Source organism: Coffea eugenioides, chromosome 1, assembly GCF_003713205.1.
Source record: "Coffea eugenioides isolate CCC68of chromosome 1, Ceug_1.0, whole genome shotgun sequence".
Classification (NCBI taxonomy): Eukaryota; Viridiplantae; Streptophyta; class Magnoliopsida; order Gentianales; family Rubiaceae; genus Coffea; species Coffea eugenioides.
This window is the reverse complement of record NC_040035.1, coordinates 1,210,353-1,237,354: the sequence shown is the minus strand read 5'-3', so window position 1 is coordinate 1,237,354 and position 27,002 is coordinate 1,210,353. Positions and strand designations below refer to the sequence as shown.

The following is a 27,002-nucleotide window of genomic DNA, read 5'->3' as shown; positions in this document are numbered from 1 at the left end:
AGACTAAAATCTCTAGCCTACCACTGGAGAAGAAAAATACATTCATCATCTATGTACAGTTGGTTTTTGCAGGAGCTTGACAAGCTTTTGATCATAATGATTTCAATTGCAGTAACTATGTACTTAGGTAGTGATGAAACCATGCCGTCAAGACCTAGACTTCATCAGAAATAGATAGACTTGTTGTGATCAAGAGATGATCAAAAGCCATCTTCCTTGGCAGAACAAAGTGGATAATAAAGCTTCTTTGTTTGGGATGATGTGCCAAAAACGTCTTAGTTTCCTTGATGGTGAATTGCCATGCACTTGCAGATTGGGCAGACATTCTTCACTTGCAACCATCTGGTGATACAATCCGCATGGAACTCGTGTTGGCATCCTAGAGTTCCCAACATGTCTTCGCTTTCAAATCCATCTTGGCATATTACGCATAGTTCATCCACCTCATCTTGATCTTCATCTTGCTTAGCAAGTTTTTGGTACTTTCTAGTTTGCAGATGCTCTGAGATTATTTCTTGGTACAGATTACTTCGTTGGCCCAGAACTTCCAAATCTTCAGAGATTACAGCAAATGCATCCCCAAGCCTGACAATCTCCCCATTATTAAGTTGGACCAGTTGTCCATGTAAATCATCAAACTCATAATCATCATCATCGTCATCATCATAATCATCAGATTCATGTGCTTGAAGAATATTACCGTGGCCACTGTGTTGAATTCTCTCCTGTGGTGGTGGAATATTTTCAGGATGATCCTCCTCCTCGCAAGATTCTAGATTGTTTTGAGGTTGATGCTGGTCCTCTGGGCCTGGAATGAAGTTCTCAGGATGATCTTCATCCTCCCAGGGTGAAAGGAAATTAACCGGTAGAGGAGTAGCTTGCATGTATACTTCTTGTGCCCTCACGAGAACACTGTTGTAGAAAGGGCCTCTAGTTGTTGTATCGAACAAACCATAAACTACTGCTGCTGCCATGCTGATTTCTCTAACAAATTTCTTTATTCTTCTCGAACTCTAGTTGAGTTGCTGAAAGGCTTCTTGGAGGCTGGTAACAGAGACTTTTTTTGTAGGAAGTTTGATGAATACGAATGACATTCTAGTGCTTTGCATGGAGTTACATAGGTGTCGAGATTTCCTAGTTCTGAAAAGAAAAGGTTTAGATTTCTGAGTTTTAAACGGAAAAGGATTTGGCAAAATTGTGATATATAATGGAGCTACAAATGCAGTAACTTTAGAAAAATTAAGAAAAGATAAAAAGGCTTACATTTATGTGAAAAAATCTTTGATTGTCTACTCACTACTGGATATAATTAAGAGTTAATTTTCTATACACTCACCGTATATATACTATTCATTTTGAAAACGGACTAATACTACATCATTGGGGTAAAAGTATCCTTTATCCTTTTCAATTTGTTCCTTATTATGTTATAAGTCCATTTAGGATGATGACAATTTAGACCTAGTTTACAAATATCATTCTTACAAAAGAAAAAAAAGGAAAGAAGGAAAAACTAACCTAGAAATGTGAGTGAGAGATATCCTAAAAGATAGTCAAAATTGTTTTTGATTGACAAGTACCGAACCTGTGCAATAATAATTATCTACTCAAGAAAAATACAAATTTTATATATAGCGGTGAGTAGGGTCGAATTCACAGGGACTGGGGATAATTCGTCTTTTCTAGAGTTCAGTGCATGGGGGATTTTTGGAAAATATAAGATTACTAATTAACTAACTAATGAGACAATTAATAGAAATAAACAAGAATTAATCAAGAACCAATACGACTCTAGCCAAAGGTGTAACGTTTCAGACACGGTTCATTCAACTGATCATCGATGCAAAGATAATTCAATTACTCATTACTGGTTATAGTTGTCATACAAGCGATGAACAACCAGCCTTTCTTTAATTTCTCGATAGTTAAGGTATGGCTGTTAACTATTTCTCTAACCAAGAAATAACCCTAGTTACGACCATAGGATTTAATTACTCGATTGCATTAATAATTAGAAAAATCCAATCCTAACCAACAAACACATTACGAAGGTTTGTTTAAGTTAGATCATACGTTTCCCTAACATGAAACCAATCACGCTAGTCGCCACTGGTATTAATCGATTAAACAATTACGGATTCAATCAATTAATTTGGCATTAGATCATTAGGTTAATTTGAATATCGGGTCATTGACATTCAAATAACATAACAAGCATAAGCAATTAAATCAGGAAACGTACAAATACCAATGAATAAAAGAAATAAATAAAATTAATTCGATCTCACAGATATTTGGAACCGCGCCTTCAAGTTGGCATTCGACTAAATGAAAGGCTTAGCCACGCCGCATAAGTAAATCTCTACGCAAATTAATTGATTGCTGAGGAGGGTATTTCCAGCTCGGATAGAGCTGGGGTCCCGTCCTGTGGTACTTCGGTTCCGACCGCCTCGGCCTATCACCATCGGGAATTGACTTCGGCCCAGTTACTGCCTCGGCCAAGGCCTTCCCTCATAAAGCCGAAGTGAAGTATAATGACCTGGCAACCGGAGTTGTGGAACATGATCTCTGACACATTTTACACTTCTGATAAAGCTGCTCTGACATGCGCCGCCTGACACATGACTGTTCCGGCGCACCTTTCCGCAGAGCCCATCAAATCACCTTGATACGCTGATCATGCCAGATCTCTAGGGACCTGTGCAAGCAGTCCCTCTTTCTTGTCCATCCTCTATAAATACTCAAGACTTCTACTGAGAAGAGGATGACCAATTTTCTGGTAAAAACCATACACTAATTCTCTATTAAACTATTTTCCCAATTTCGAACTGACTTAGGCTTCGGAGTTCTACCGGGGGATTCAGCCCCTCTTATAACTTAAGCAGGTGACCAAGACCGCCGTGACCTCTTCAGCTGCAGCACTCCCAGCTTTCGGTTCACTCTAGCCGGTCAGAATTCACCTCTTTAATTGGCGCCGTCTATGGGAAACGCGAAGACATCAGAGAATGAAGCCTACGCGTTCTAGGAGCAGGAAAGCTCTCACTATTGGGGCTGAGCAGAGTAATGCAGCTCAGCAAGAAGATATTTCTGAAGGGCAGGAGTCCCCAAGGACCCAGCCCGCAAACGAAGAAGTCATAACTCGTATGGCCGAATTTGTGACCGAAAACCCTAACATTTTCGAGGAGTTAGAGAGGTATCTTAAGAGACAAGGCAAGCAAAAGGCCGAGTCCTCTAAAAGGAAGTCGGATGGATCCCCTGAAGTTTCGTCCGAAGAAGAATCCGACGGGAGACGCTTGAGTCGAAGTGCTTCGAAGAAAGCATTCTCCAAGGCCACTTCTAAGGTAGCCTCCCTGACCAGGTCTTTGTCAAGAGGGCTCTTGAGCCGACGACCTGAGGAACCTCGACCCTTGGAGAGAGCTGTGGTGGATTACCAGAGGGCTCCACCCTTCACGGATGACATCAACGAGGAGAGGCTTCCTCCCAACTTCAAGCTCCCCTCGATACCGTCTTACGACGGCCGAGGTGATCCTGAATACCACAATCATGCCTTCATCTCGGCCTTCCGCATATACTGCATCCCTGACCCCATCATATGCTGGGCTTTTCCGGTATTCCTCCAGGGGACAGTTCGAAAATGGTTCTGGGGTCTAGAACCTAGGAGCATTTCAACCCTGGGGGAATTAGTGGAGAAATTTCTTCACCGTTTTGTCTCCTCCCGACCTACGACCAGGACCTCGGCTTATCTGTTAAATATGCAACAGAACCCGGGAGAATCACTTCGGTCGTATGTCCAGAGGTTCCACGAAGAAAGCGTGCAGATACCTAACTCTAATGAGCAGGTCACCATTGCCGCTTTCACCCATGGGCTCGTTGCCGGGGTATTCAACACGGGGATCCACAAGAAGTATCCCCGCTCACTCCACGAATTGTGGTTGAAGGTCGAGAAGGGCATCCAGGCCGAGGACCTCAACAGCATGAAGAAGGAGGTTCAAGCCGCTCGTCCGAAGATAGACCCCAGAAAGGGGAAAGATCTTGGCCGAAGTGAAGTGGGCTCAGGGAGTGCCTTCCAAAGTCCTAACCGAGACCGCCGTAGTGTTTTCGACAGGATTTCCAAGGGGAAGCCACTCATCCCTGAGTCCGAGTTAACACCCCTGAACACCACCCGGTCCCGGGTGTTGTCTGTGATGGAGCAGAACAACCTCGGGAAGGCCCCTCCCAAGATGTTTGGCAGCAGGGATAAGAGGAATTCGAACATCTACTGTCTGTATCACCGGGATACCGGGCACGAAACCGAGGACTGCAACGACCTCAAAAGGGAGATCGAGAATCTCATCAGACAGGGACACCTGAAGCAGTTCATCCGCCGAGGTGGAGGCCAATCTCGTAATGAGCCTCGACGTGACCACCGGGGTGATCAACGCCGAGACGAAAGGCGGACGTCGAGAAGCAGTTGTAGGCCTCCGGAGGATCCTAGGGAGACAAAAAGGCCTCCCCGAGACGGATCTTCAGGTCACGGGTTAGGGTATGGATCCAACATAACCGGGGTCATCAATACAATTGCCGGAGGTCCAACGGGAGGGGACAGTCAGAACTCCCGGAAGAGGACCTACAGGCAAGCCAACCCGGATCAGGCCGAGTCAAGTTCTCGCCTATCCGAGGTGATCTCCTACGGACCCGGTGATCCTGTCCCAGCAGCCTCCAGTAGTCACGAGGCTTTGGTGATTGAAGTGCTCACCAACAATTATATTGTGAAGAAAGTCTACATTGACCCGGAAAGTTCGGTGGACGTCATGTACCTCCGCAAGTTTGATAACCTCAAACTAGCTAGGGAAAGCATGACCCCGGTAAGAACCTCCTTGATAGGGTTCGGGGGGCACGTTGTGCATCCCGAAGGGATGGTGACTTTGACAGTGACCTGGGGCATCACCCCCGGTGTCGAACCATCCCAGTCAATTTCGTGGTGGTTAGAGCTGACTCCCCGTACAACCTACTCCTGGGCCGACCTACGCTCAACGCTTTACGAGCGGTTTACTCTACATACCACTTGAGTTTCAAGTTTTCCACCCCGCAGGGGTCGCCGAGGTGAGCAGCGATGTCTGCGCTGCCCGGGAGTGCTACCTCGCCACTTTACAAGCGGCCTCTCCAATGGCCTCTGATAGAAGGTGCGAGAAGAGGTCAGATATCCTGTCGATAGATTGCCTCGACCCTCAGCAAGCTGAGAAGTTCCCGAGGCTGGAGACGGGGGACGAGGTGGAAGAAGTCTCCTTGAGTCCCACAAAGCCAGATCAGATCGTCCGCATCGGCATCCGTCTACCTGGCCCAATTAAGAAAGGGATGGTGGATCTCCTCAGAGAATACCGTGACGTCTTCGCCTGGGCCGCAGATGAGGTGCGTGGAGTCCCGCATCACCTCATGATACATGAGCTGAATGTCGGCCCCCAAACCCATCCGGTCAAGCAGAAAAGGAGGCACCTCGGCCTTGAGCGCAGCCGAGCTGTGGGAGAAGAAGTAGACAAGCTCCTACCCGCAAAAATAATCCGGGAGGTCCAGTATCCGACCTGGTTATCCAACCCGGTCATGGTCAGGAAGGATGCGGGGGCTTGGAGGATGTGCGTCGACTTCACCGACCTCAATAAGGCCTGCCCCAAAGACTGCTACCCATTGCCCAAAGTCGACACCTTGGTGGACTCAGCAATGGGTTATGAGGTCCTTTGTTTCCTTGATGCCTTCAAGGGGTATCACCAGATCGGAATGAGTCCAGAGGACCAGGAGAAAACGGCCTTCTACACTGACCAAGGCACATACTGTTACACCACCATGCCCTTCGGGCTGAAGAACGCCGGGGCCACGTATCAACGCCTGGTCAACTAGGCTTTCAAGTCCCAAATTGGGCGAAATGTCGAAACCTACGTGGATGACGTCCTCCTTAAGAGTCAAACGACCTCCACCTTCCTTTCCGACCTAAGGGAAGTCCTTGAGGTCCTCCGGGAAACTCGGATGATGCTAAACCCCAAAAAATATATCTTTGGGGTCACCTCGGGAAAATTTTTGGGCTACCTCGTCTCCCGACGAGATATAGAGGCAAATCCTGATAAGGTGAGAGCGATCCAGGAGATATCTCCACCTCGGTATATCCGCGACGTGCAGAGGCTTACGGGGCGGTTGGCAGCCCTGAACCGGTTTCTGTCACAGTCAGCCTCCAAGATTTTACCCTTCTTCAAGGTTCTCAAGAAGGCCGACAGCTTCTCCTGGACTGGGGAATGTCAACAGGCCTTTGAGCAACTAAAGAGATACCTTCATCACCTCCCAACACTCACTTTGCCTCGGCCAGGGGACAAGCTGTTCTTGTACCTGTCTGCTGCTGCCGAGGCAGTAAGTGTTGTGCTGATAAGGGAGGAGGGGGTACAGTTGCCAGTCTATTAGGTCAGCCGAGTCCTCCGGGGTCCGGAAACCAGGTATACCCAGGTAGAAAAACTCGTGCTGGCTTTGATCCACGCAGCTCGCAGGCTCAAGCCCTACTTTTTAGCTCACCACATCTGTCTGAGGACCGACCAGCCCCTCAGACAAGTCTTGTCCCGGCCAGAGGCTTCCGGGCGCCTCACTAAATAGGCCATCGAATTGGGGGAGTACGACTTGTCTTATGAACCTCGTACAGCAATCAAGGCCCAGGCTCTCGCAGACTTTTTAGCCGAGCTCACTTTTGATGAGGCAAATAAGAGTACCTCGGCTAAAACCTCGGCCACGGCCGAACCTCAACGGTGGATCCTTCATGTGGATGGCTCGTCTAACAGTGAGGGTAGTGGAGCGGGTTTGCTCCTCGAAGACCCCCAGGGAGAGGTGTGCTCATATGCCTTAAGGTTTGATTTCGCTGCCTCCAATAACGAAGCCGAATATGAGGCAGTCATTGCCGGACTCCAGCTAGCCCGCAAGCTCGGCGCCGGGCACATCTTGGTTTACAGTGACTCCCAACTCGTTGTGTGCCAGATATTGGGTGAATATGAGGCCAGAGAGGAGGTCATGCATCGCTACCTCTCCAAGGTCCACCAGTTGGTCGCACACTTCGAGTCTTTTGAAATCCAAAAGATACCACGATCTCAGAACAAACGAGCTGACGCCCTCTCTCGACTCGCCTCCACCTCGTTTTCTGACTTGAACAGGTCGGTACTTGTAGAAGTCTTAGCCGAGCCAGGGTACATAGAAGAAGTGGTGTGCCCCGTTTACCTTGGTGATACCTGGATGGGCCCCTTGATCCGATTTCTCAGTCGGAGGGAGCTCCCTGATGACCGAGCTGAATCAAGAAAGCTTCAGCGCAAAGCAGCTAGGTATGCCCTTCGACAAAATCTGTTGTATAAAAGATCCTACCTCGGCCCATGGCTACGGTGTATCACACCCGAAAAAGGCCAAAGAGTTCTCCAAGATATACACGACGGACTCTGTGGTGCTCACGTCGGCCATAGGATGCTCGTCAAAAAAGCTTTGTTGCTAGGGTATTTCTGGCCCACCATGAGGGTAGATGCCCAAATCCTGGTCCTTAGCTGTCCTGCTTGCCAACACCATGCCCCTGAGCACCACCAGCCGACCAATCTCATGATACCCATCACCTTGCCATGGCCGTTCGAACAATGGGGGACTGATATAATCGGCCCATTCTCCAGAGCCCCAGGCAATTTTGCGTACGTGGTGGTGGCAATAGACTACTTCACCAAATGGGTTGAGGCCGAGCCTTTAAGAAGTATCACCGGAGCAGCAATTCAAAAGTTCTTCTGGAAGAGCGTGGTTTGCCGCTTCGGCCTGCCTCGGGTGGTCATCTCGGATAACGGCAAGTAGTTTGCGGATAATCCCTTTAAGGCGTGGTGTGAAAACCTTGGAATCAGACAACATTTCACCTCGGTTGGACACCCCCAGGCCAATGGGCAGGTCGAAAATTTCAATCGCACTCTCCTCCATGGCCTCAAAACTAGGCTACATCGAGTAGGATCGTCCTGGATAGAGGAGCTTCCAAGTGTGTTGTGGTCCTACAGGACCACCCCGAGGTCGGCAACCCAGGAGATCCCGTTCTCTTTAACCTATGGGTCCGAAGCGGTCGTCCCGGTCGAGTTCATCACGCCGAACCCAAGAATTGTCGCGTATGCTGCCGAAGTTAATGAAGAAGAGCGGCGGGTTGACCTCGACCTTGCCGAAGAGAAGCGTGATATGGCGGCAGCCAAAGTTGCTATTTACAAAAATATCCTAACTAGTTATTACAATGCACGAGTAAAACACCTACGGTTCAGTCCGGGAGACTTAGTGCTCCGGAAGAATTCTGTCAGCCGAGCTGAATCTCAGGGAAAACTCAGTCCCAAATGGGAGGGACCCTACCGTGTTATCGAATCCAGCCAAAATGGATATTATAAATTAGCTTACCGAGATGGTTCTCGCGTGCCCCGAACTTGGCACGCTGAGAACCTCAGATTGTATCACCCCTGAAAGGGTATGTATTTATTATTTATTCGACGCATCTGTTATTTCTTCCTTAGAATTATTTCATGCTATCCTAAGTGAAAAAATAAGGGGACAGAACGTGTATATTAGCCGAGATTGAATAGAAGAGAAGTGAAAATTGAAAGTCATTGTATTAATGATAAAAACAAGTTACATAGTACCGAGGTCGGGTATGAACCCGTCACCTCGGCGACTAGACAAGCCTACTACCTATTCGCCCCCTGCCCCGGCTTCCTGGTTGTCCCCGGTTGCCTCAGCCTCGCCGCCTCCGCCATCACTGCCGACGTCGTCGCCATGGAGTTCGACCCCGTCCAGATCAAATTCAGACAGCCATTTGTTGAACTCTTCCTTCACCTCGGACAGATCCCTTCCAGTCCGGATGCCTTCGGCTATACGGTCGAATAGTTCCTTGGCATCCTCGTTGAAATTATCCTTATCGTGAAGGGACTCCAACTGTTCCGAAGTGAGGAAGGGAGCCGCATCATGAACTGCCGAGGTGTATCCGAACATGAAACTCGGCAAGGTGAGCTCGCCAAGATCCTTGAGAAAACCCTCCGATTTCCGGAAGGCCTCCAGCGCTGAGGTCCCCGCTTCTTCAATGGCCGCCTTGGTTGACTCTTCCTCCTGAGCCCTTCTATCTTTTTCTTCGGCATGGGCAGTCATCAAAGAGTTCTTGGTAACCTCGGCCTGTTCTCGCGCTGCCTCGACCTTGTCACGTTCCTGCTCGGTCGCCTTCAATTTCTCCTCCAGCTCGGCAACCTTCTTCTCAAGTTCGGACGTAGGCTGATAATTTTCGACCAACCTGGTATAGCGTTGAGTCAGTTCAGCGAGGAAAGCCGTAGTGGAGGTCCAGGAGACGGAGGCGCTCTGCATCAGTTCGCCTGGAGTGAGCTTCCTGGCATAGGTGTTATCCCTGGGCAGAACTGAATGGACTAGAAGCTCCCGAGCGACCAAGGGATTCTTGCAGCGGTCGTTCACATTGAGCTCCCACTCCGGACACCATTGCTCGCCGGAGTGCCTTTTGTCCTCCCCGGCCCCTTGTGAGGGCACATTGTGAAGATTGAAAAGGGAGGACCCCGTCACGGGGACTACGGAAAACGCCGTTGTCCCTCTGCCCCGGGGTGGAGAAGCTATGGTTATCCCCCTGATCGGCACTCCAACTGGAATGGCCGAAGTGCGACCCACCCCGGCTGGAATTGTCGAAGTACGGGAGCCCTCCCCGGTGATTATCACGGGAGACTTCCGGCTTGTCGTGGCCGTAGTGGTGTGAGCCGGGGTTGTCTTCTTCTTCGGCCGAGTGGACGGTTCGGCCGGGTCTTTGCGCTTGGATGGCCTCTTGTTGACCCCGGAAGCCCCCGCGGTGATCAGGTCGGAAACTTTCGTCACTGCGAAGTATAGAGGGAGAGTTAGTTAGAATCAAGGAAGAATAGACAAAGTAAGGAGTAAGGAAGTACAATGCTTTTCAAGCCTATTAGAATAGAATGGCGGACGATCCGGGCTGATGAGAGCTCGGCTGATACCGCCGTCAACAGGAACTGCCTCGGGAAAATCCCAGCAGTTGATCCAGAGGCCCGACCTCGTCAGCTTTCTGAAGTTGTCCTCCTCCAATTTACCCGGAGAGGTCTCTTTGACCGAGGTAGGGGGCCTCCACCAGAACCCTCTGGGGAAGTCCTCAGCCGGGACAAAAATGAAGTTCCTCTTCCACTCTTTGATGGAAGAGGGTGCATCTACCACTAACTTCGGGACCTTGTTCCCGAAGTAGTACCATCCCTTTTCAGTCCCACTATTCTTGAGTGAGTAGCAGCGACGGAAGAGGTTGACTGTGGGAGTTATCTCCTGATGTCGGCACAACATTTGGAAGCCGACCAGGACCCGGATAGCATTAGGGGTGAGCTGAGTGATTCTCACTCCCCAATATCTCAGACAGTCCCGGAGAAACCTCGTGGTCGGCATTCTTAGCCCGGCCTCCAACTGGTCGAGGTATATGGCCACTCTACCTCGGGGAGGGAGCTCGGCTGACTGGTCCGGTTGAGGGGTATAGATGCTGTAGTCCCTCCTTCAGGGATACTGACGAACCACCTCGGCAATCATGGCTTGAGTCATTACACTGCCGAACAGAGGGACAATGCCATAGTCAATCGCCGCCAAGTTCGGAGGGGTGGCAGGTTCTTGCACTCCCACGTCCCTAGGAACGTCGTCGCCGAGGTCATCGTTGTAGAGGACCTCCGCTTCGACCTCGGTTTCCTCGCTTTCTTCCTGGGGTGTCCCGGCCTGATGAGACGCTTCGGCCCCCCCTTCCCCGGCCTCAGAAACCGTTCTCTTTTCGGAAGGTTCAGGCCTCTCTGCTTCGGTGAAGTCGGGCCTCACCGTCTCTTTATGAGTACGGGCTGTCCTAGCCATTGCTAAAGGGAGAAATGAAGAGGAAGAAGTGAACTTACTCAGAAGATGTGATTTAAGAGATTGCCGAAGTGAAAAGACAAAGAAACAGAGTTCTGAGGTGATTTTTGATTTTTGGTAAAGAGTAAAACGGTAAAAAGTGCCTCCTATTTATAGGCTAACAGGGAGAAGATGAAAGGACAGAACCTTTGGGATTCTCGAGGGCACAACCTCTCTCCTCATTAATGAGAATACTATTCATCTGACCGTTGATTTCACCTCCATCCATGGATTCATCATTACAGCTGACAGCCGTCCTTTCACCCCTCATCCAGTCCTATCCGCGCAGTCATGACGTGTCCCGACGTTCCCTGTCCTACACACTTGTCAGCCCCGGGAAGTAGCCACTTCGGAATACCACGACCTCGCCCTTCCCGAGGCTTGGGGGGCTTAGTGAGGAGGGTATTTCCAGCTCGGATAGAGCTGGGGTCCCGTCCTGTGGTACTTCGGTTCCGACCGCCTCGGCCTATCACCATCGGGAATTGACTTCGGCCCAGTTACTGCCTCGGCCAAGGCTTTCCCTCATAAAGCCGAAGTGAAGTATAATGACCTGGCAACCGGAGTTGTGGAACGTGATCTCTGACACCTCTGACACTTCTGATAAAGCTGCTCTGACATGCGCCGCCTGACACATGACTGTTCCGGCGCACCTTTCCGCAGAGCCCATCAAATCACCTTGATACGCTGACCATGCCAGATCTCTAGGGACCTGTGCAAGCAGTCCCTCTTTCTTGTCCATCCTCTATAAATACTCAAGACTTCTACTGAGAAGAGGATGACCAATTTTCTGGTAAAAACCATACACTAATTCTCTATTAAACTATTTTCCCAATTCCGAACTGACTTAGGTTTCGGAGTTCTACCGGGGGATTCAGCCCCTCTTATAACTTAAGCAGGTGACCAAGACCGCCGTGACCTCTTCAGTTGCAGCACTCCCAGCTTTCGGTTCACTCTAGCCAGTCAGAATTCACCTCTTCAATTGCAAAGGCATTGCGTTTTTTACTAGAAAGCAAGGAATAAAAGATATTTTTCCTGTTAGGAAATATTGTCGAACACCTGGAATGCGTTAAAGGTCAGCCAAAAAAAAGAAAACTAAAAACTATGCTAAAGGCTAAAATACTAGACCCGTCCCCCTTCTGTACGTTTTTTTTTCTCTTTTTTTAAAGCCAAAAGAAGTGACTCATCCTCTCTCCAGTGGTCCCCTACTGACTTGAGCCAATGAAGTACAAAAGATGGGCCCTAGGCGAATTGTCTCTTGTTTCCTTTTGCTATTAGAACTTCCCGTACCAGCCACCTCTTCATCAGCCCAGAAGGGAAAGGAAATCAGCTTTGGTCCTCTCTTGTGGCCCACGCTGATGGAGCTTTGTAAAGGACTCCCACGTGTGAAGTAATTTACTTCATAAAGTCCTTCCTATTTTGTGTTTTGCTGTTCCATTCCCTGAAATTGAGTTCAATACCAAATATAAGTAAATATTGCTAATTAAAATAATATTTGACAAGAACAAAGGGGAAATTAATAATAAAATAACCAACAATTAACACCCTATCATTGATCTTGTAAATATGGAACAAAGCTTAAGCTATAAGAGCTTAATTTCCCAATTTAAAAGGAATTCGAGCTTAATTTCCCAATTTAAGAGGAATTCTTTTTAAATCCTGTATGTACTAATCCAGAGCTTTGCCCTAAGGAATTGATATGGAATTGATTAATTACTGCAAAATAGCATTTTATAGTACTTACCGTCAATGGAGGATTATTGTTGCCTGTTATCTCAAAATATATTGGAAGAAAATTCTAAAGGAACAAAAGGGAAATAGAACAAAAAAGAATGAAGATCTGAAATTGATTTTTTAAAATTACTCCTTGATTTGATGATTCTGCTTCGATCAAGGTCAAATTGGAATCAAACAAAAATGTGTACATATACTACATTTCATTCCATCATATGTCCCATTTGTTTCCTACATTGAATTCTAAATTGCTCCAGCCAATTTAAACTACAATTTTTTGTCTGTTTGAAATAGTGTTTCTATCCATGTCTTCCATTTTTAATCTGAATCTATGGCCATAGTTTCCTATTTCTCCAAAACATAATTAGGGAGTAATTTTCATCTTTTCCCTTTTTCATATTCCTTTACGTGATTTGGAACAAAAATTTGTACAGTTCTTTTTCTCCAAAATCATATTAGGGTACAAATCAATAAAAAGGAAGTTGGAGGATTTAATGAAGCTCTCTACATTCTAGTATTTGCCCGGCCATTTCTTAACGCTCAGGATTGAAATTGCAAAAGTTGCATGTGTTTGTATGGGCTTACAAGTCCAGATTTAAGACCATAACTTGCTAAAATAGTAGCAATCTCCAATACAACAACAATACTGTAAATATACAAGTACATTTCAGTGAATACTAAATGCAGAAATTACAATCCAGAGAATTTTTAAGTGATAAATTTGAAACACGAACATTATGAAAGAAACATAATTCTAGTATCACAACACAATGATGAATTTGAGGAAGAAAAGGATGCCACATCCTGGAATATCGAAATCTCAAGTCAAACTACTTGTTTGATGGAGGTGGTGAGAAGAAAGGGATTGAAGGAATGGAGATAGGGATACTGGGAATATTTGGAAAGGTTGGCAATGAAGCAGAAGGCAATGGTGGCACGGTCACCTTAGGAACTGCAGGCATGGTGGGCAGAGGTGGCAGCTGGTTGCTTGGCAAGTTTGGCAATGCCCCTGTAGGCAAATTTGGAATGGAAGGGCAATGATGGTATTGAAGAGGTACGGAAGGAATTGCTGGTTGGGAAGTTTGCAAAAGGTGCCGATCCGCCTCGCTTACATGAATGCTTCAAAAAGATTAATGCCATCATCAACGATAGAATGAAGCAAAAGTTGGAATTAGCAGCCATTGATAGATTGATGCTTAAAGTTGAAAATTTTGCTAGATTTGCACCAATGAGTAGGAAATTCTTGATTGATGTTGCGAGTTGAATGAGAGATACGATTCGGTATCTCTATTTATAGGGAATACTTGAAAGATTATAATATGTTTGATTAGATGTTGTTGGACAATAAATCAGAAGTTGAGGTATGGGGGTGAGATGGTTACGTCTACGGTGGAAAGTTCACTTTTCTGCCAATAGTAGGCAGAAGCAATGCAAGGAGGCCAACTGTGCTCTGTGGGGATGCACAACGAAGGATGTCCCGACACCACTGAGAAAACCGGTTGTGCGTGGATGAAAAAATGTAATACATTTTAAAATCATAATAAAAGTCCTCTTAAAAATTTATTCATCATCTATTGTCCAATATTTATATTTGATAAATTAAAACAGTTAATTAAATATTCTATTATAATATAAACAACTATATGTCATTGAGTTGATTGAATAATATTTTTTTTTTGACATTTCAACTAGTTGTCAATTAAGTTTCAATTGAAATAAAGATTTATAATCATTGAAATTATTCAATAAAATTATCAATTTAAGATGAACATAAATATATGGGGATAAGATGAACCTAAATCATGAGGGATTATATATAGTTTTTTAATATACACAAAGTTATGTGATAAATCACCAAGCTACAATGGGTAAAAGGTAATTTATACAAAAAATCATCATTCCCAGACTTCCCATCGGACAACTATTTAGTGCAGTTGTATTTTGTGCCGTTCTACCCGGTTGTTGTGCGTGTTCAAATATTTTGTGTACTAAATATATGTCAAAAATTTTATTCTTATGCGCCACTTTTACTACAAATACAAGATAATAATATAATATAATTATACACCAAATAATATAAAAAGTACAATATGACCGCATTAAATCCTTTCCCCATATCTAAAAACAAACCACAACACGACAACCAACTAAAAGCAAACTTTTACACGTCTGACTTCTCCGGCTTTTTGGCGAGAGAAATGATAAGACTATCATAGAAGCCTTTGCCCGAGCGGAGAACCTTTGCTGCATTCTTCTCAATCCTGTGGGATAAGTCAGGTAAAATAGCTTCTCCAAAATGACCTGCGAGGATGGGTTCGTAAACTGATCTAACGACAGATGCCACATGCGCTGCTCTAGCATGTTCATCGCAGGATACTGGGGAATGGGATCTTCCTTGGTAATCATCATCAATAGAGAAGCCAGCATCATAAGGGGCCTTAAAAGTCTCCAGGTATAAAATTTCAAAAGAACCTTCCTCCTCAACTATGCGCTTTACTTCTTCTGTTGAAGGTGCATAGACTGGAACATTGAAACTATCCAACTTTTCTTCCTCCAGATGTCCCTGTATACATATGCCAATCATCAAGTCAATTCGAATTACTGGACGTACAAGACTTGGAAATCAGCCAATTTGCTAAAACGTCAACTCTAGGGAAAAAAAACGTACAGTTTTTTTTCCTTAGTTTCAATATGTATATATTATTATTACTTGTGCTTTTAGTTCATATTATTATTTTTTCCAATACCTTTTTAACCAAAAAGGGGGGAAAAAAAGATAGCTGACAAATCAAATCCCCCTATATTTCTAACTTGAAAGAATTATCTTAACTGTATTGGAGTTGTGTGACCTAACTTCCAATTAAAGGTTACTACCATCTGATTTACGGTGAACTTGGTCTACACAAAGTTTATTCTATCAAGGTTACAGAGGATAAAATTGCATCCATTTTGCAGCTAAGGTAGGAACCCTGAATAAGCTAGCTAGCTATCTAGTTTATTTCAGATAACAAGCAATGATCGAGCATCTGATCATCAAATAGACAGAGAAATGATAACCTCAATAACCAAGTCGTTTATTGACATCTCAAGTAAGTCCATGGAATTCGGGTTGCCGAATTCATCTTCTTTGCAAATGAAAGTAAGGAGCATTCGGCCACGTGAAATCAACTCTTCCGAATGAATCCTAAGAAATTTGGTAAAATCTTTCGTAAATTGATCCAAATATGCCTTCTGGACGGGCGGACGACTTGCTTTGGAAGAGTAAATGCACCCTTTGTTCGCACTGATCCCCAATTCAGTCACCAAACCGCTGGGAACCTGCACGTCTAGAGCTGGTAACTTATGTAGTTGGATCATTTTGTTAGTGTTGCATGTGGGAATATAAATCATGAGCCACGAATTAAATAAAATATGTTATTAGTTTCTTCAGAAATCTCTTTCTTGGATTCCTGTGGATATCTTGAGAATTATTAAAGAAATTTCCATGCATAGTTACTAATGTGTTGAATAAAAATCGTGAACTTATTTTTGCTACAAGAAAAAGTAAAAAAGATAGAAGGGATTAACTCAAAGACCTGAGATAACCAATGCAAACAGTAACAAGAGTGTAAAAAATGCATGGACTCCTCGGGGAAGAGTCTGCCGTAGAAAGAGCCAGGCATTGCGCCTATCAGGCATGATCCTATTTTGCGTCCATTTTCTTTCTCAAGTTTGCGGTAGAAGCTTGGCAGCGACTTGAAAACCGAATTGAAATCATTTTGGAAAAGATCATTCAGAAAAATCTGAATGGTGGGACGTTCTAATTCATTCTTCTTTTCCTGGCCAACTTTGTCAATACTTTGTACAATGTCCCGAACTGTTAAAAGTGTGTTTGGTCCAGAAGCGCATCCCAAATCCGCAACTTTAATGCACTTGTTGATGTTGGGCAAGTTGGCCCGCAACAATTCTTGTATGCATTGTTCAAGGATAGGTTTCACCCTGATGAGAAACAGCTGCAACACATACCACTCCAAAATACAAATGTTAAAGGGGGCAAAAAGACATACTAAGTTAGAGATCGACGTATCATAGCATGATTTACTACTACTCTGTGTGTGTGTGTGTGTGTGTTAAAGAGAGAGATAGAGAGACAGACAGACATTGTAGGATGAGTTCTTGGCGTAGCTTGTATCGCCTTCGCCTCCATTCATATGCAGGACTTCTTGGAGCTCCATTCATACGCAGGACTCGTACATAAATCGAATTGGGACTGCTAAAGAAGGTATCTGTTAATGATTAATTGTGCGAAATTTCGGGCTTAAATAGCGAAAATTTCATAGATGCGTATGCTAGCTAGCTACCCACGTGCGTAGAAAAGTCTATCAATTGGTCTGAAAGAAAGCGCAGAGTCAATGGGAACTTGACACGAATGATAAAAATCGGAAGTTGAGATATGGGGATAAGACTGGTAAAGTTGAGGTATGGGGATAAGCACAACCAGGGAAGTTGAGATATGGGAATAAGATTGGTAAAGTTGATATATGGGGATAAGACTGGTAAAGTTGAGATATGGGGATGAGCACAACAAGGGATGGCAACGGGTTGGTACAGGGAGAAGCACAACTAGGGATGGCAACGAGGGCGCACACTCGCGAGCATGCGTCCCGCGGGGGGTCATTGGTGCGGGGGCGGAGGGAATTTTTTACCCCCGTTTAGAAACGGGGCGGGGGTATACTCTCCCGCCCCACCCCCCGCCCCGCCACCTGTTTGAAATATATATATATATGTACATAATTATATATATAATGATATGAGTCTATTTGGATTCCTTGTTTTTGTCTCTATTTTTGAAAAACTGTTTTTCACATTTCAAATGCAACAGTAAATGTGTATTTCAAAAACAATTCTAAAAATACCATATCCAAACATTATATCAAAAACAACTCCAAATATATATATTTAATATGTATATTTCAATTATGTATATTATATATATATTATATTAATATAAATTGAAATATACAAATTAAAAATTATATATTTATATATTATATAAATATTTATATACATTAATATTATACATAATATTGTACATTATACACAATATAATATAATATACATAATATGTAATATTGTATACATAAATGTATAAATATTGAATACATAATATATTATGTACATTGCGTTATAATATATACATTATTAATGTACTTTCGTTATTATGTACATTATTGTGTATAATAATGTATAATAATGTTATGTATAATATATAATATACATAATATGTAATAATGTATAAATGTATATTATGTATATTATATTATATATATACACAATATTATGTATATTATACAAATTGAAAATTTTATATTATATATTTAATAAATATTTATATAATGAAATATACAATAAATATTACAAATTTAAATATTATATAAACACCATATTTATAATATTATAATATTTTTAATTAATATTAATTATATTAAATATTTATTTATTTGTATTTTAAATATTTTATTTTAATTAAAATATATTTTTATATATTAATATAAATATTATATATTATATAAATTATATATTATGTAATATATTATATATATTATAAATTTATATAAATGTACATTTATACATAATATATATATTTATGTATATTTATAGTATACATTTATATTATGTATTATATATAATATAATACATTTATACATTTATATTAATTATATTAATACATTTATACATAATATTAATATATATTTATAATATACTAATTTATACATTTATATAATATTCATTTATAATTTATACATTTATAATAATATACACTTATACATTTATAAATATATTTATATTATGTATTATATATAATATAATACATTTATATATATTTATATAAATATATAAATATATTTATTTATAAATATTTATAAATGTATTATAAATGCATAAATGTATATTTATATAAAAATTATAAATTATAATTTATAGATTTATATAATATTCATTTATAATTTATACATTTATAATAATATACATTTATAGATATATAAATATATTTATATTATGTATTATATATAATATAATACATTTATAATATATTTTTATATTTTTATATAAATATATAATTATATTTATTTATAAATATTTATAAATGTATTATAAATGTATAAATGTATATAAATATAAAAATTATAAATTATAAAAATACTCAAAAAATATGTTTTAAAAATACCTCTAAAAATAATCCAAAAAAATCTACAGTAAAAGTTTTTCATATAGTTTTTGAAAAATAACTCCAAAAATAACTAATCCAAACGGACTTGTATTTCAAAAACGAAATGCTACAGTATTGTTTTTGAAAAACAGTCTCAAAAACAGCTAATCCAAAAGGACCCAATATCAATTATACTACTAATTATACATGTCTATTAATAAAAATTAGTAATATTTATACTAAATTTATTAATATATTTATATTAAATTCCTAACTACACTTAATACAATAACACTTTTTCTAAAAAAACACAATAATAATTTAATAATTGTAGTTATAAAACACTTTTTCTAAAAACACAATAACATTTTTTCTAAAAAAACACAATAATAATTTAGTAATTGTAGTTATATCAAAAGTGAAAGCTTGATTATTTTAGTTATATTTGTTTTATTATATTAGATTGTATTCAAATAATCTTTGTTTAATTATTTTTATGAGTTTTAATTGTAAAGTTACAATGAATAATAATTTGGTGATGCGTTGATATTTTAGTACTTGATTATTTGTTCAAATTTAATTATAATTAAGTTATATAATAAAAGTCTTTTAACCCCACGGGTGCCCCCGCGGGGGAAGCGGGGCAGGACGGGGGACTGGGGGAATTAAAATGCAACGGGGCGAGGTTGGGGGAGGTGTCCCCCGCCCCACCTCTGCCCTATTGCCATTCCTAAGCACAACAGATATTCTGTTCCACGTCTTGTGTCACTCTCTGTCCCACTTTTTATTTTATTGCTATTTATCCTACATAAACATTATGTTTTAGTTCTTTTTTGTTTTCTTAACATCCAATAACTATTAACTAAGTAATACGCAAAATTTAATAAACTCAAAAAATCAAAATGCATAAAAAATGAGATTTTTTTATGAATTTTCTATTGTATTTTTTAATTTTCTATTATATAATGCTTTTTTGAACATGTTGTATTAATTTTTTATTCAACTAATAGTTATTGAATGTTAAGGAAACAAAAAAGAACTAAAACATGATGTTTATGTAGAAAAAATAGTAATATAACTAACCTAGAAATGTGAGTGAGAGATATCCTAGAAATGTGAGTGAGAGATATCCTAAAAGATAGTCAAAATTGTTTTTGATTGACAAGTGTCAAACCTGTGCAATAATAATTACCTACTCAAGAAAAATACAAATTTTATATATAGCGGTGAGTAGGGTCGAATCCACAGGGACTGGGGATAATTCGTCTCTTCTAGAGTTCAGTGCATGGGGGATTTTTGGAAAATATAAGATTACTAATTAACTAAGTAATGAAACAATTAATAGAAATAAACAAGAATTAATCAAGAACCAATACGGCTCTAGCCAAAGGTGCAACGTTTCAGACACAGTTCATTCAACTGATCATCGATGCAAAGATAATTTAATTACTCATTACTAGATTGGTTATAGTTGTCATACAAGCGATGAACAACCAGCCTTTTCTTAATTTCTTGATAGTTAAGGTACGGCCGTTAACTATTTCTCTAACCAAGAAATAACCCTAGTTACGACCATAGGATTTAATTACTCGATTGCATTAATAATTAGAAAAACCCAATCCTAACCAACAAACACGTTACGAGGGTTTGTTTAAGTTAGATCATACGTTTCCCTAATATGAAACCAATCACGCTAGTCGCCACTGATATTAATCGATTAAACAATTACGGATTCAATCAATTAATTTGGCATTAGATCATTAGGTTAATTCGAATATCGGGTCATTGACATTCAAATAACATAACAAGCATAAGCAATTAAATCAGGAAACGTACAAATACCAATGAATAAAAGAAATAAATAAAATTAATTCGATCTCACAGATATTTGGAACCGCGCCTTCAAGTTGGCATTCGACTAGATGAAAGGCTTAGTCACGCCGCATAAGTAAATCTCTACGCAAATTAATTGATTGCAAAGGCATTGCATTTTTTACTAGAAAGCAAGAAATAAAAGATATTCTTCCCGTTGGGAAATATTGTCGAACACTTGGAATGCGTTAAAGGTCAGTCAGAAGAAAGAAAACTAAAAACTATGCTAAAAGCTAAAAAACTAGACCCGTCCCCCTTCTGTACGTTTTTTTTTTCTCCTTTTTTAAAGCCAAAAGAAGTGACTCATCCTCTCTCCAGTGGTCCCCTACTGACTTGAGCCAATGAAGTACAAAAGATGGGCCTAGCCGAATTGTCTCTTGTTTCCTTTTGCTATTAGAACTTCCCGTACCAGCCACCTCTTCATCAGCCCAGAAGGGAAAGGAAATCAGCTTTGGTCCCCTCTTGTAGCCCACGCTGATGGAGCTTTGTAAAGGACTCCCACGTGTGAAGTAATTTACTTCAGAAAGTCCCTCCTATTTTGTGTTTTGCTGTTCCATTCCCTGAAATTGAGTCTAATACCAAATATAAGTAAATATTACTAATTAAAATAATATTTGACAAGGACAAAGGGGAAATTAATAATAAAATAACCAACAATTAACACCCTATCATTGATCTTGTAAATATGGAACAAAGCTTAAGCTATAAGAGCTTAATTTCCCAATTTAAAAGGAATTCGAGCTTAATTTCCCAATTTAAGAGGAATTCTTTTTAAATCCTGTATGTACTAATCCAGAGCTTTGCCCTAAGGAATTGATTAATTACTGCAAAATAGCATTTTATAGTACTTACCGTCAATGGAGGATTATTGTTGCCCTGTTATCTCAAAATATATTGGAAGAAAATTCTAAAGGAACAAAAGGGAAATAGAACAAAAAAGAATGAAGATCTGAAATTGATTTTTTAAAATTACTCCTTGATTTGATGATTCTGCTTCGATCAAAGTCAAATTGGAATCAAACAAAATGTGTACATATACTACATTTCATTCCATCATATATCCCATTTGTTTCCTACATTGAATTCTAAATTGCTCCAGCCAATTTAAACTACAATTTTTTGTCTGTTTGAAATAGTGTTTCTATCCATGTCTTCCATATTTAATCTGAATCTATGGCCATAGTTTCCTATTTCTCCAAAACATAATTAGGGAGTAATTTTCATCTTTTCCCTTTTTCATATTCCTTTACGTGATTTGAAACAAAAATTTGTACAGTTCTTTTTCTCCAAAATCATGGTAGGGTACAAATCAATAAAAAGGAAGTTGGAGGATCTAATGAAGCTCTCTACATTCTAAGTATTTGCCCGGCCATTTCTTAACGCTCAGGATTGAAATTGCAAACGTTGCATGTGTTTGTATGGGCTTACAAGTCCAGATTTAAGACCATAACTTGCTAAAATAGTAGCAATCTCCAATACAACAACAATACTGTAAATATACAAGTACATTTCAGTGAATACTAAATGCAGAAATTACAATCCAGAGAATTTTTAAGTGATAAATTTGAAACACGAACATTACGAAAGAAACATAATTCTAGTATCACAACACAATGATGAATTTGAGGAAGAAAAGGATGCCACATCCTGGAATATCGAAATCTCAAGTCAAACTACTAGTTTGATGGAGGTGGTGAGAAGAAAGGGATTGAAGGAATGGAGATAGGGATACTGGGAATATTTGGAAAGGTTGGCAATGAAGCAGAAGGCAATGGTGGCACGGTCACCTTAGGAACTGCAGGCATGGTGGGCAGAGGTGGCAGCTGGTTGCTTGGCAAGTTTGGCAATGCCCCTGTAGGCAAATTTGGAATGGAAGGGCAATGATGGTATTGAAGAGGTACGGAAGGAATTGCTGGTTGGGAAGTTTGCAAAAGGTGCCGAGCCGCCTCGCTTACATGAATGCTTCAAAAAGATTAATGCCATCATCAACGATAGAACGAAGCAAAAGTTGGAATTAGCAGCCATTGATAGATTGATGGTTAAAGTTGAAAATTTTGCTAGATTTGCACCAATGAGTAGGAAATTCTTGATTGATGTTGCGAGTTGAATGAGAGATACGATTCGGTATCTCTATTTATAGGGAATACTTGAAAGATTATAATATGTTTGATTAGATGTTGTTGGACAATAAATCAGAAGTTGAGGTATGGGGGTGAGATGGTTACGTCTACGGTGGAAAGTTCACTTTTCTGCCAATAGTAGGCAGAAGCAATGCAAGGAGGCCAACTGTGTGCTCTGTGGGGACGCACAACGAAGGATGTCCGGACACCACTCAGAAAGCCGGTTCTGCATGGATGAAAAAATGTAATACATTTTAAAATCATATTAAAAGTCCTCTTAAAAATTTATTCATCATCTATTGTTCAATACTTGTATTTGATAAATTAAAACAGTTAATTAAATATTCTATTATAATATAAACAACTATATGTCATTGAGTTGATTGAATAATTTTTTTTTTTTGACATTTCAACTAGTTGTCAATTAAGTTTCAATTGAAATAAAGATTTTATAATCATTGAAATTATTCAATAAAATTATCAATTTAAGATGAACATAAATATAGGGGGATAAGATCATAAGGCTAGTATAGTTGAGATACGGAGACAAGACTACTAGTATTTGAGGTACCCTTGCGTATTTGTAGAAGCTCGGTGGGTAAAATATATATATATATATGTGTGTGTGTGTGTATAATGCTTGTTTATATATATATGTGTGTGTATATAATGCTTATTTATGTTACCACTTGTTAAGTTTTTATATGTTGTTCTTTTTAGTTTATGTCAACATAATGGTTATTATTTTTAGTTAAATTTATTAACCAAACAAAATGTACCACATTTCGAACATGTTGCACACGTTTTAAAAAAAAAAGAAAAAGACATACTTTCCAACATCATCTTGAATTTCAATTTTTTAATATGGTAAAATTATTTTGGTACTTAAATTTTCAAGTCCATATCATCTCAACTCCACCGACGTTGGAATCCTCAACTTAAAGCTTTAAAAACTGAATGCTTTTCTTTCAATTTCTATGTCTCATGGTTTTCCCGTGGTTTCAATGAAAAATAAATAAATAACAAAGCTATATATGTTTCTAAATTGATATCACAAGAGTGAAAGAAAGAAAAAAAAAAAGTAGTGCAAGGGTGAATTTATCAATTTATTAATTTGATTTTGACTTCTACTACTGACCATTCGTGTTTTAACAGAAGAACTAATGGTGACACTTTACCTAAATCATGAGGGGTTATATATAGTTTTTTAAAGTATACAGAGTTATGTGGTAAATCACCAAGCTACAAGGGGTAATAGGTAATTTACACAAAAAATCATCCCAAATAATATTTCGCTTGAATCATAGACACATTTTCCAACCCACCTTTTTATATTCCCAACCACATTTCTATCTCACATACATTACATCATAAAAAGTGCTACAGTAATTATTCCAATAATATTTCAAATAATATACTATCCAAACAAACCCAATTCCCAGACTTCCCATACAGTCATACACATGATATCGGACAAGTATTTAGTGCAGTTGTATCTTGTACGCCACTTTTATTACAAATACAAACTAATAATATAATATAATTAGACACCAAAAAATATAAAAAAGTACAATACCCGATAGACCCCGAACCGCATTAAATCCTTTCCCCATATCTAAAAACAAACCACAACACAAAAACCAACTAAAAACAAACTTTTACATGTCTGACTTCTCTGGCTTTTTGGCGAGAGAAATGATAAGACTATCATAGAAGCCTTTGCCGGAGCGAAGAACCTTTGCTGCATTCTTCGCAATCCTGTGGGATAAGTCAGGCATGATAGCTTCTCCAAAATGACTTGCGACGATGGGTTCGAAAATTGATCTAACGACAGATGCCACATGCGCTGCTCTAGCATGTTCATCGCAGGATACTGGGGAATGGGATCTTCCTTGGTAATCATCATCAATAGAGAAGCCAGCATCATAAGGGACCTTAAAAGTCTCCAGGTATAAAATTTCAAAAGAACCTTCCTCCTCAACTATGCACTTTACTTCTTCTGTTGAAGGTGCATAAATTGGAACATTGAAACTGTCCAATTTTTCTTCCTCCAGATGTCCCTGTATACATATGCCAATCAGCAAGTCAATTCGAATTACTGCACGTACAAGACTTGGAAATCAGCCAATTTGCTAAAACGTCAACTCTAGGGAAAAAAAAAACGAACAGTTTTTTCCTTACTTTCAATATGAATATATTATTATTACTTGTGCTTTTAGTTCATATTATTATTTTTTTTCCAATACATTTTTAACCCAAATGGGGGGGGGGGGGGGGAAAGATAGCTGACAAATTAAACCCCCCTTTATTTCTAACTTGAAAGAATTATCTTAACTGTATTGGAGTTGTGTGACCTAACTTCCAATTAAAGGTTACTACCATCTGATTTACGGTGAACTTGATCTACGCAAAGTTTATTCTATCAAGGTTACAAAGAATAAAATTGCATCCATTTTGCAGCTAAGGTAGGAACCCTGAATAAGCTAGCTAGCTAGCTATCTAGTTTATTTCAGATAACAAGCAATGAGCATCTGATCATCAAATAGACAGAGAAATGATAACCTCAATAACCAAGTCGTTTATTGACATCTCAAGTAAGTCTATGGAATTCGGGTTCTCGAATTCATCTTCTTTGCAAATCCAAGTAAGGAGCATTCGGCCACGTGAAATCAACTCTTCCGAATGAATCCTAAGAAATGTGGTAAAATCTTTCGTAAATTGATCCAAATATGCCTTCTGGATGGGCGGACGACTTGCTTTGGAAGAGTAAATGCACCCTTTGTTCGCACTGATCCCCAATTCAGTCACCAAACCGCTGGGAACCTGCACGTCTAGAGCTGGTAACTTATATAGTTGGATCATTCTGTTAGTGTTGCGTGTGGGAATATAAACCATGAGCCACGAATTAAATAAAATGTGTTATTAGTTTCTTCAGAAATCTCTTTCTTGGATTCCTGTGGATATCTTGAGAATTATTAAAGAAATTTCCATGCATAGTTACTAATGTGTTGAATAAAAATCGTGAACTATTTTTGCTACAAGAAAAAGTAAAAAAGATAGAAGGGATTAACTCAAAGACCTGAGATAACCAATGCAAACAGTAACAAGAGTGTAAAAAATGCATGGACCCCTCGGGGAAGAGTCTGCCGTAGAAAGAGCCAGGCATTGCGCCTATCAGGCATGATCCTATTTTGCGTCCATTTTCTTTCTCGAGTTTGCGGTAGAAGCTTGGCAGCGACTTGAAAACCGAATTGAAATCATTTTGGAAAAGATCATTCAGAAAAATCTGAATGGTGGGACGTTCTAATTCATTCTTCTTTTCCTGGCCAACTTTGTCAATACTTTGTACAATGTCCCGAACTGTTAAAAGTGTGTTTGGTCCAGAAGCGCATCCCAAATCCGCAACTTTAATGCACTTGTTGATGTTGGGCAAGTTGGCCCGCAACAATTCTTGTATGCATTGTTCGAGGATAGGTTTCACCCTGATGAGAAACAGCTGCAACACATACCACTCCAAAATACAAATGTTAAAGGGGGAAAAAAGACATACTAAGTTAGAGATCGACGTATCATAGCATGATTTACTACTACTCTGTGTGTGTGTGTGTGTGTTAAAGAGAGAGATAGAGAGACAGACAGACATTGTAGGATGAGTTCTTGGCGTAGCTTGTATCGCCTTCGCCTCCATTCATATGCAGGACTTCTTGGAGCTCCATTCATACGCAGGACTCGTACATAAATCGAATTGGGACTGCTAAAGAAGGTATCTGTTAATGATTAATTGTGCGAAATTTCGGGCTTAAATAGCGAAAATTTCATAGATGCGTATGCTAGCTAGCTACCCACGTGCGTAGAAAAGTCTATCAATTGGTCTGAAAGAAAGCGCAGAGTCAATGGGAACTTGACACGAATGATAAAAATCAGAAGTTGAGATACGAGGATAAGACTGGTAAAGTTGAGGTATGGGGATAAGCACAACTAGGAAAGTTGAGATATGGGAATAAGACTGGTAAAGTTGATATATGGGGATAAGACTGGTAAAGTTGAGATATGGGGATGAGCACAACAAAGGATGGCAACGGGTTGGTACAGGGAGAAGCACAACTAGGGATGGCAACGAGGGCGCACACTCGCGAGCATGTGTCCCGAGGGGGGTCATTGGGGCGGGGGCG

General features: G+C 40.3%; 5 protein-coding genes across 5 annotated transcripts; 2 read left to right on the top strand and 3 right to left on the bottom strand.

Annotated features, from left to right (window-relative positions):
* Positions 1-275: 275 nt before the first annotated feature.
* Positions 276-974, bottom strand: LOC113759849 (E3 ubiquitin ligase BIG BROTHER-related-like). Its single transcript, XM_027302431.1, has one exon. The coding sequence runs from the start codon at positions 972-974 to the stop codon at positions 276-278; it is 699 nt and encodes a 232-aa protein (XP_027158232.1).
* Positions 975-3,005: 2,031 nt separating this feature from the next.
* On the top strand, positions 3,006-5,871 carry LOC113759845. The gene is made up of 2 exons (XM_027302425.1): positions 3,006-4,980; positions 5,072-5,871. The coding sequence occupies exons 1-2, from the start codon at positions 3,006-3,008 to the stop codon at positions 5,869-5,871; spliced, it is 2,775 nt and encodes a 924-aa protein (XP_027158226.1).
* A 129-nt stretch (positions 5,872-6,000) lies between these two features.
* LOC113759836 lies at positions 6,001-7,827 on the top strand. The gene is made up of 2 exons (XM_027302418.1): positions 6,001-6,402; positions 6,610-7,827. The coding sequence occupies exons 1-2, from the start codon at positions 6,001-6,003 to the stop codon at positions 7,825-7,827; spliced, it is 1,620 nt and encodes a 539-aa protein (XP_027158219.1).
* Positions 7,828-14,795: 6,968 nt separating this feature from the next.
* Positions 14,796-16,930, bottom strand: LOC113761060 (3,7-dimethylxanthine N-methyltransferase-like). Its single transcript, XM_027303880.1, has 4 exons — positions 16,788-16,930; positions 16,224-16,640; positions 15,706-15,966; positions 14,796-15,211 (listed from the first exon to the last, which is right to left on the bottom strand). Exons 1-4 carry the CDS (start codon positions 16,860-16,862, stop codon positions 14,810-14,812), a joined length of 1,155 nt encoding a protein of 384 aa, XP_027159681.1. The 5' UTR covers positions 16,863-16,930; the 3' UTR covers positions 14,796-14,809.
* Positions 16,931-24,371: 7,441 nt separating this feature from the next.
* LOC113760775 (3,7-dimethylxanthine N-methyltransferase) lies at positions 24,372-26,616 on the bottom strand. The gene is made up of 4 exons (XM_027303495.1): positions 26,472-26,616; positions 25,910-26,326; positions 25,393-25,653; positions 24,372-24,890 (listed from the first exon to the last, which is right to left on the bottom strand). The coding sequence occupies exons 1-4, from the start codon at positions 26,544-26,546 to the stop codon at positions 24,489-24,491; spliced, it is 1,155 nt and encodes a 384-aa protein (XP_027159296.1). The 5' UTR covers positions 26,547-26,616; the 3' UTR covers positions 24,372-24,488.
* Positions 26,617-27,002: the final 386 nt, after the last annotated feature.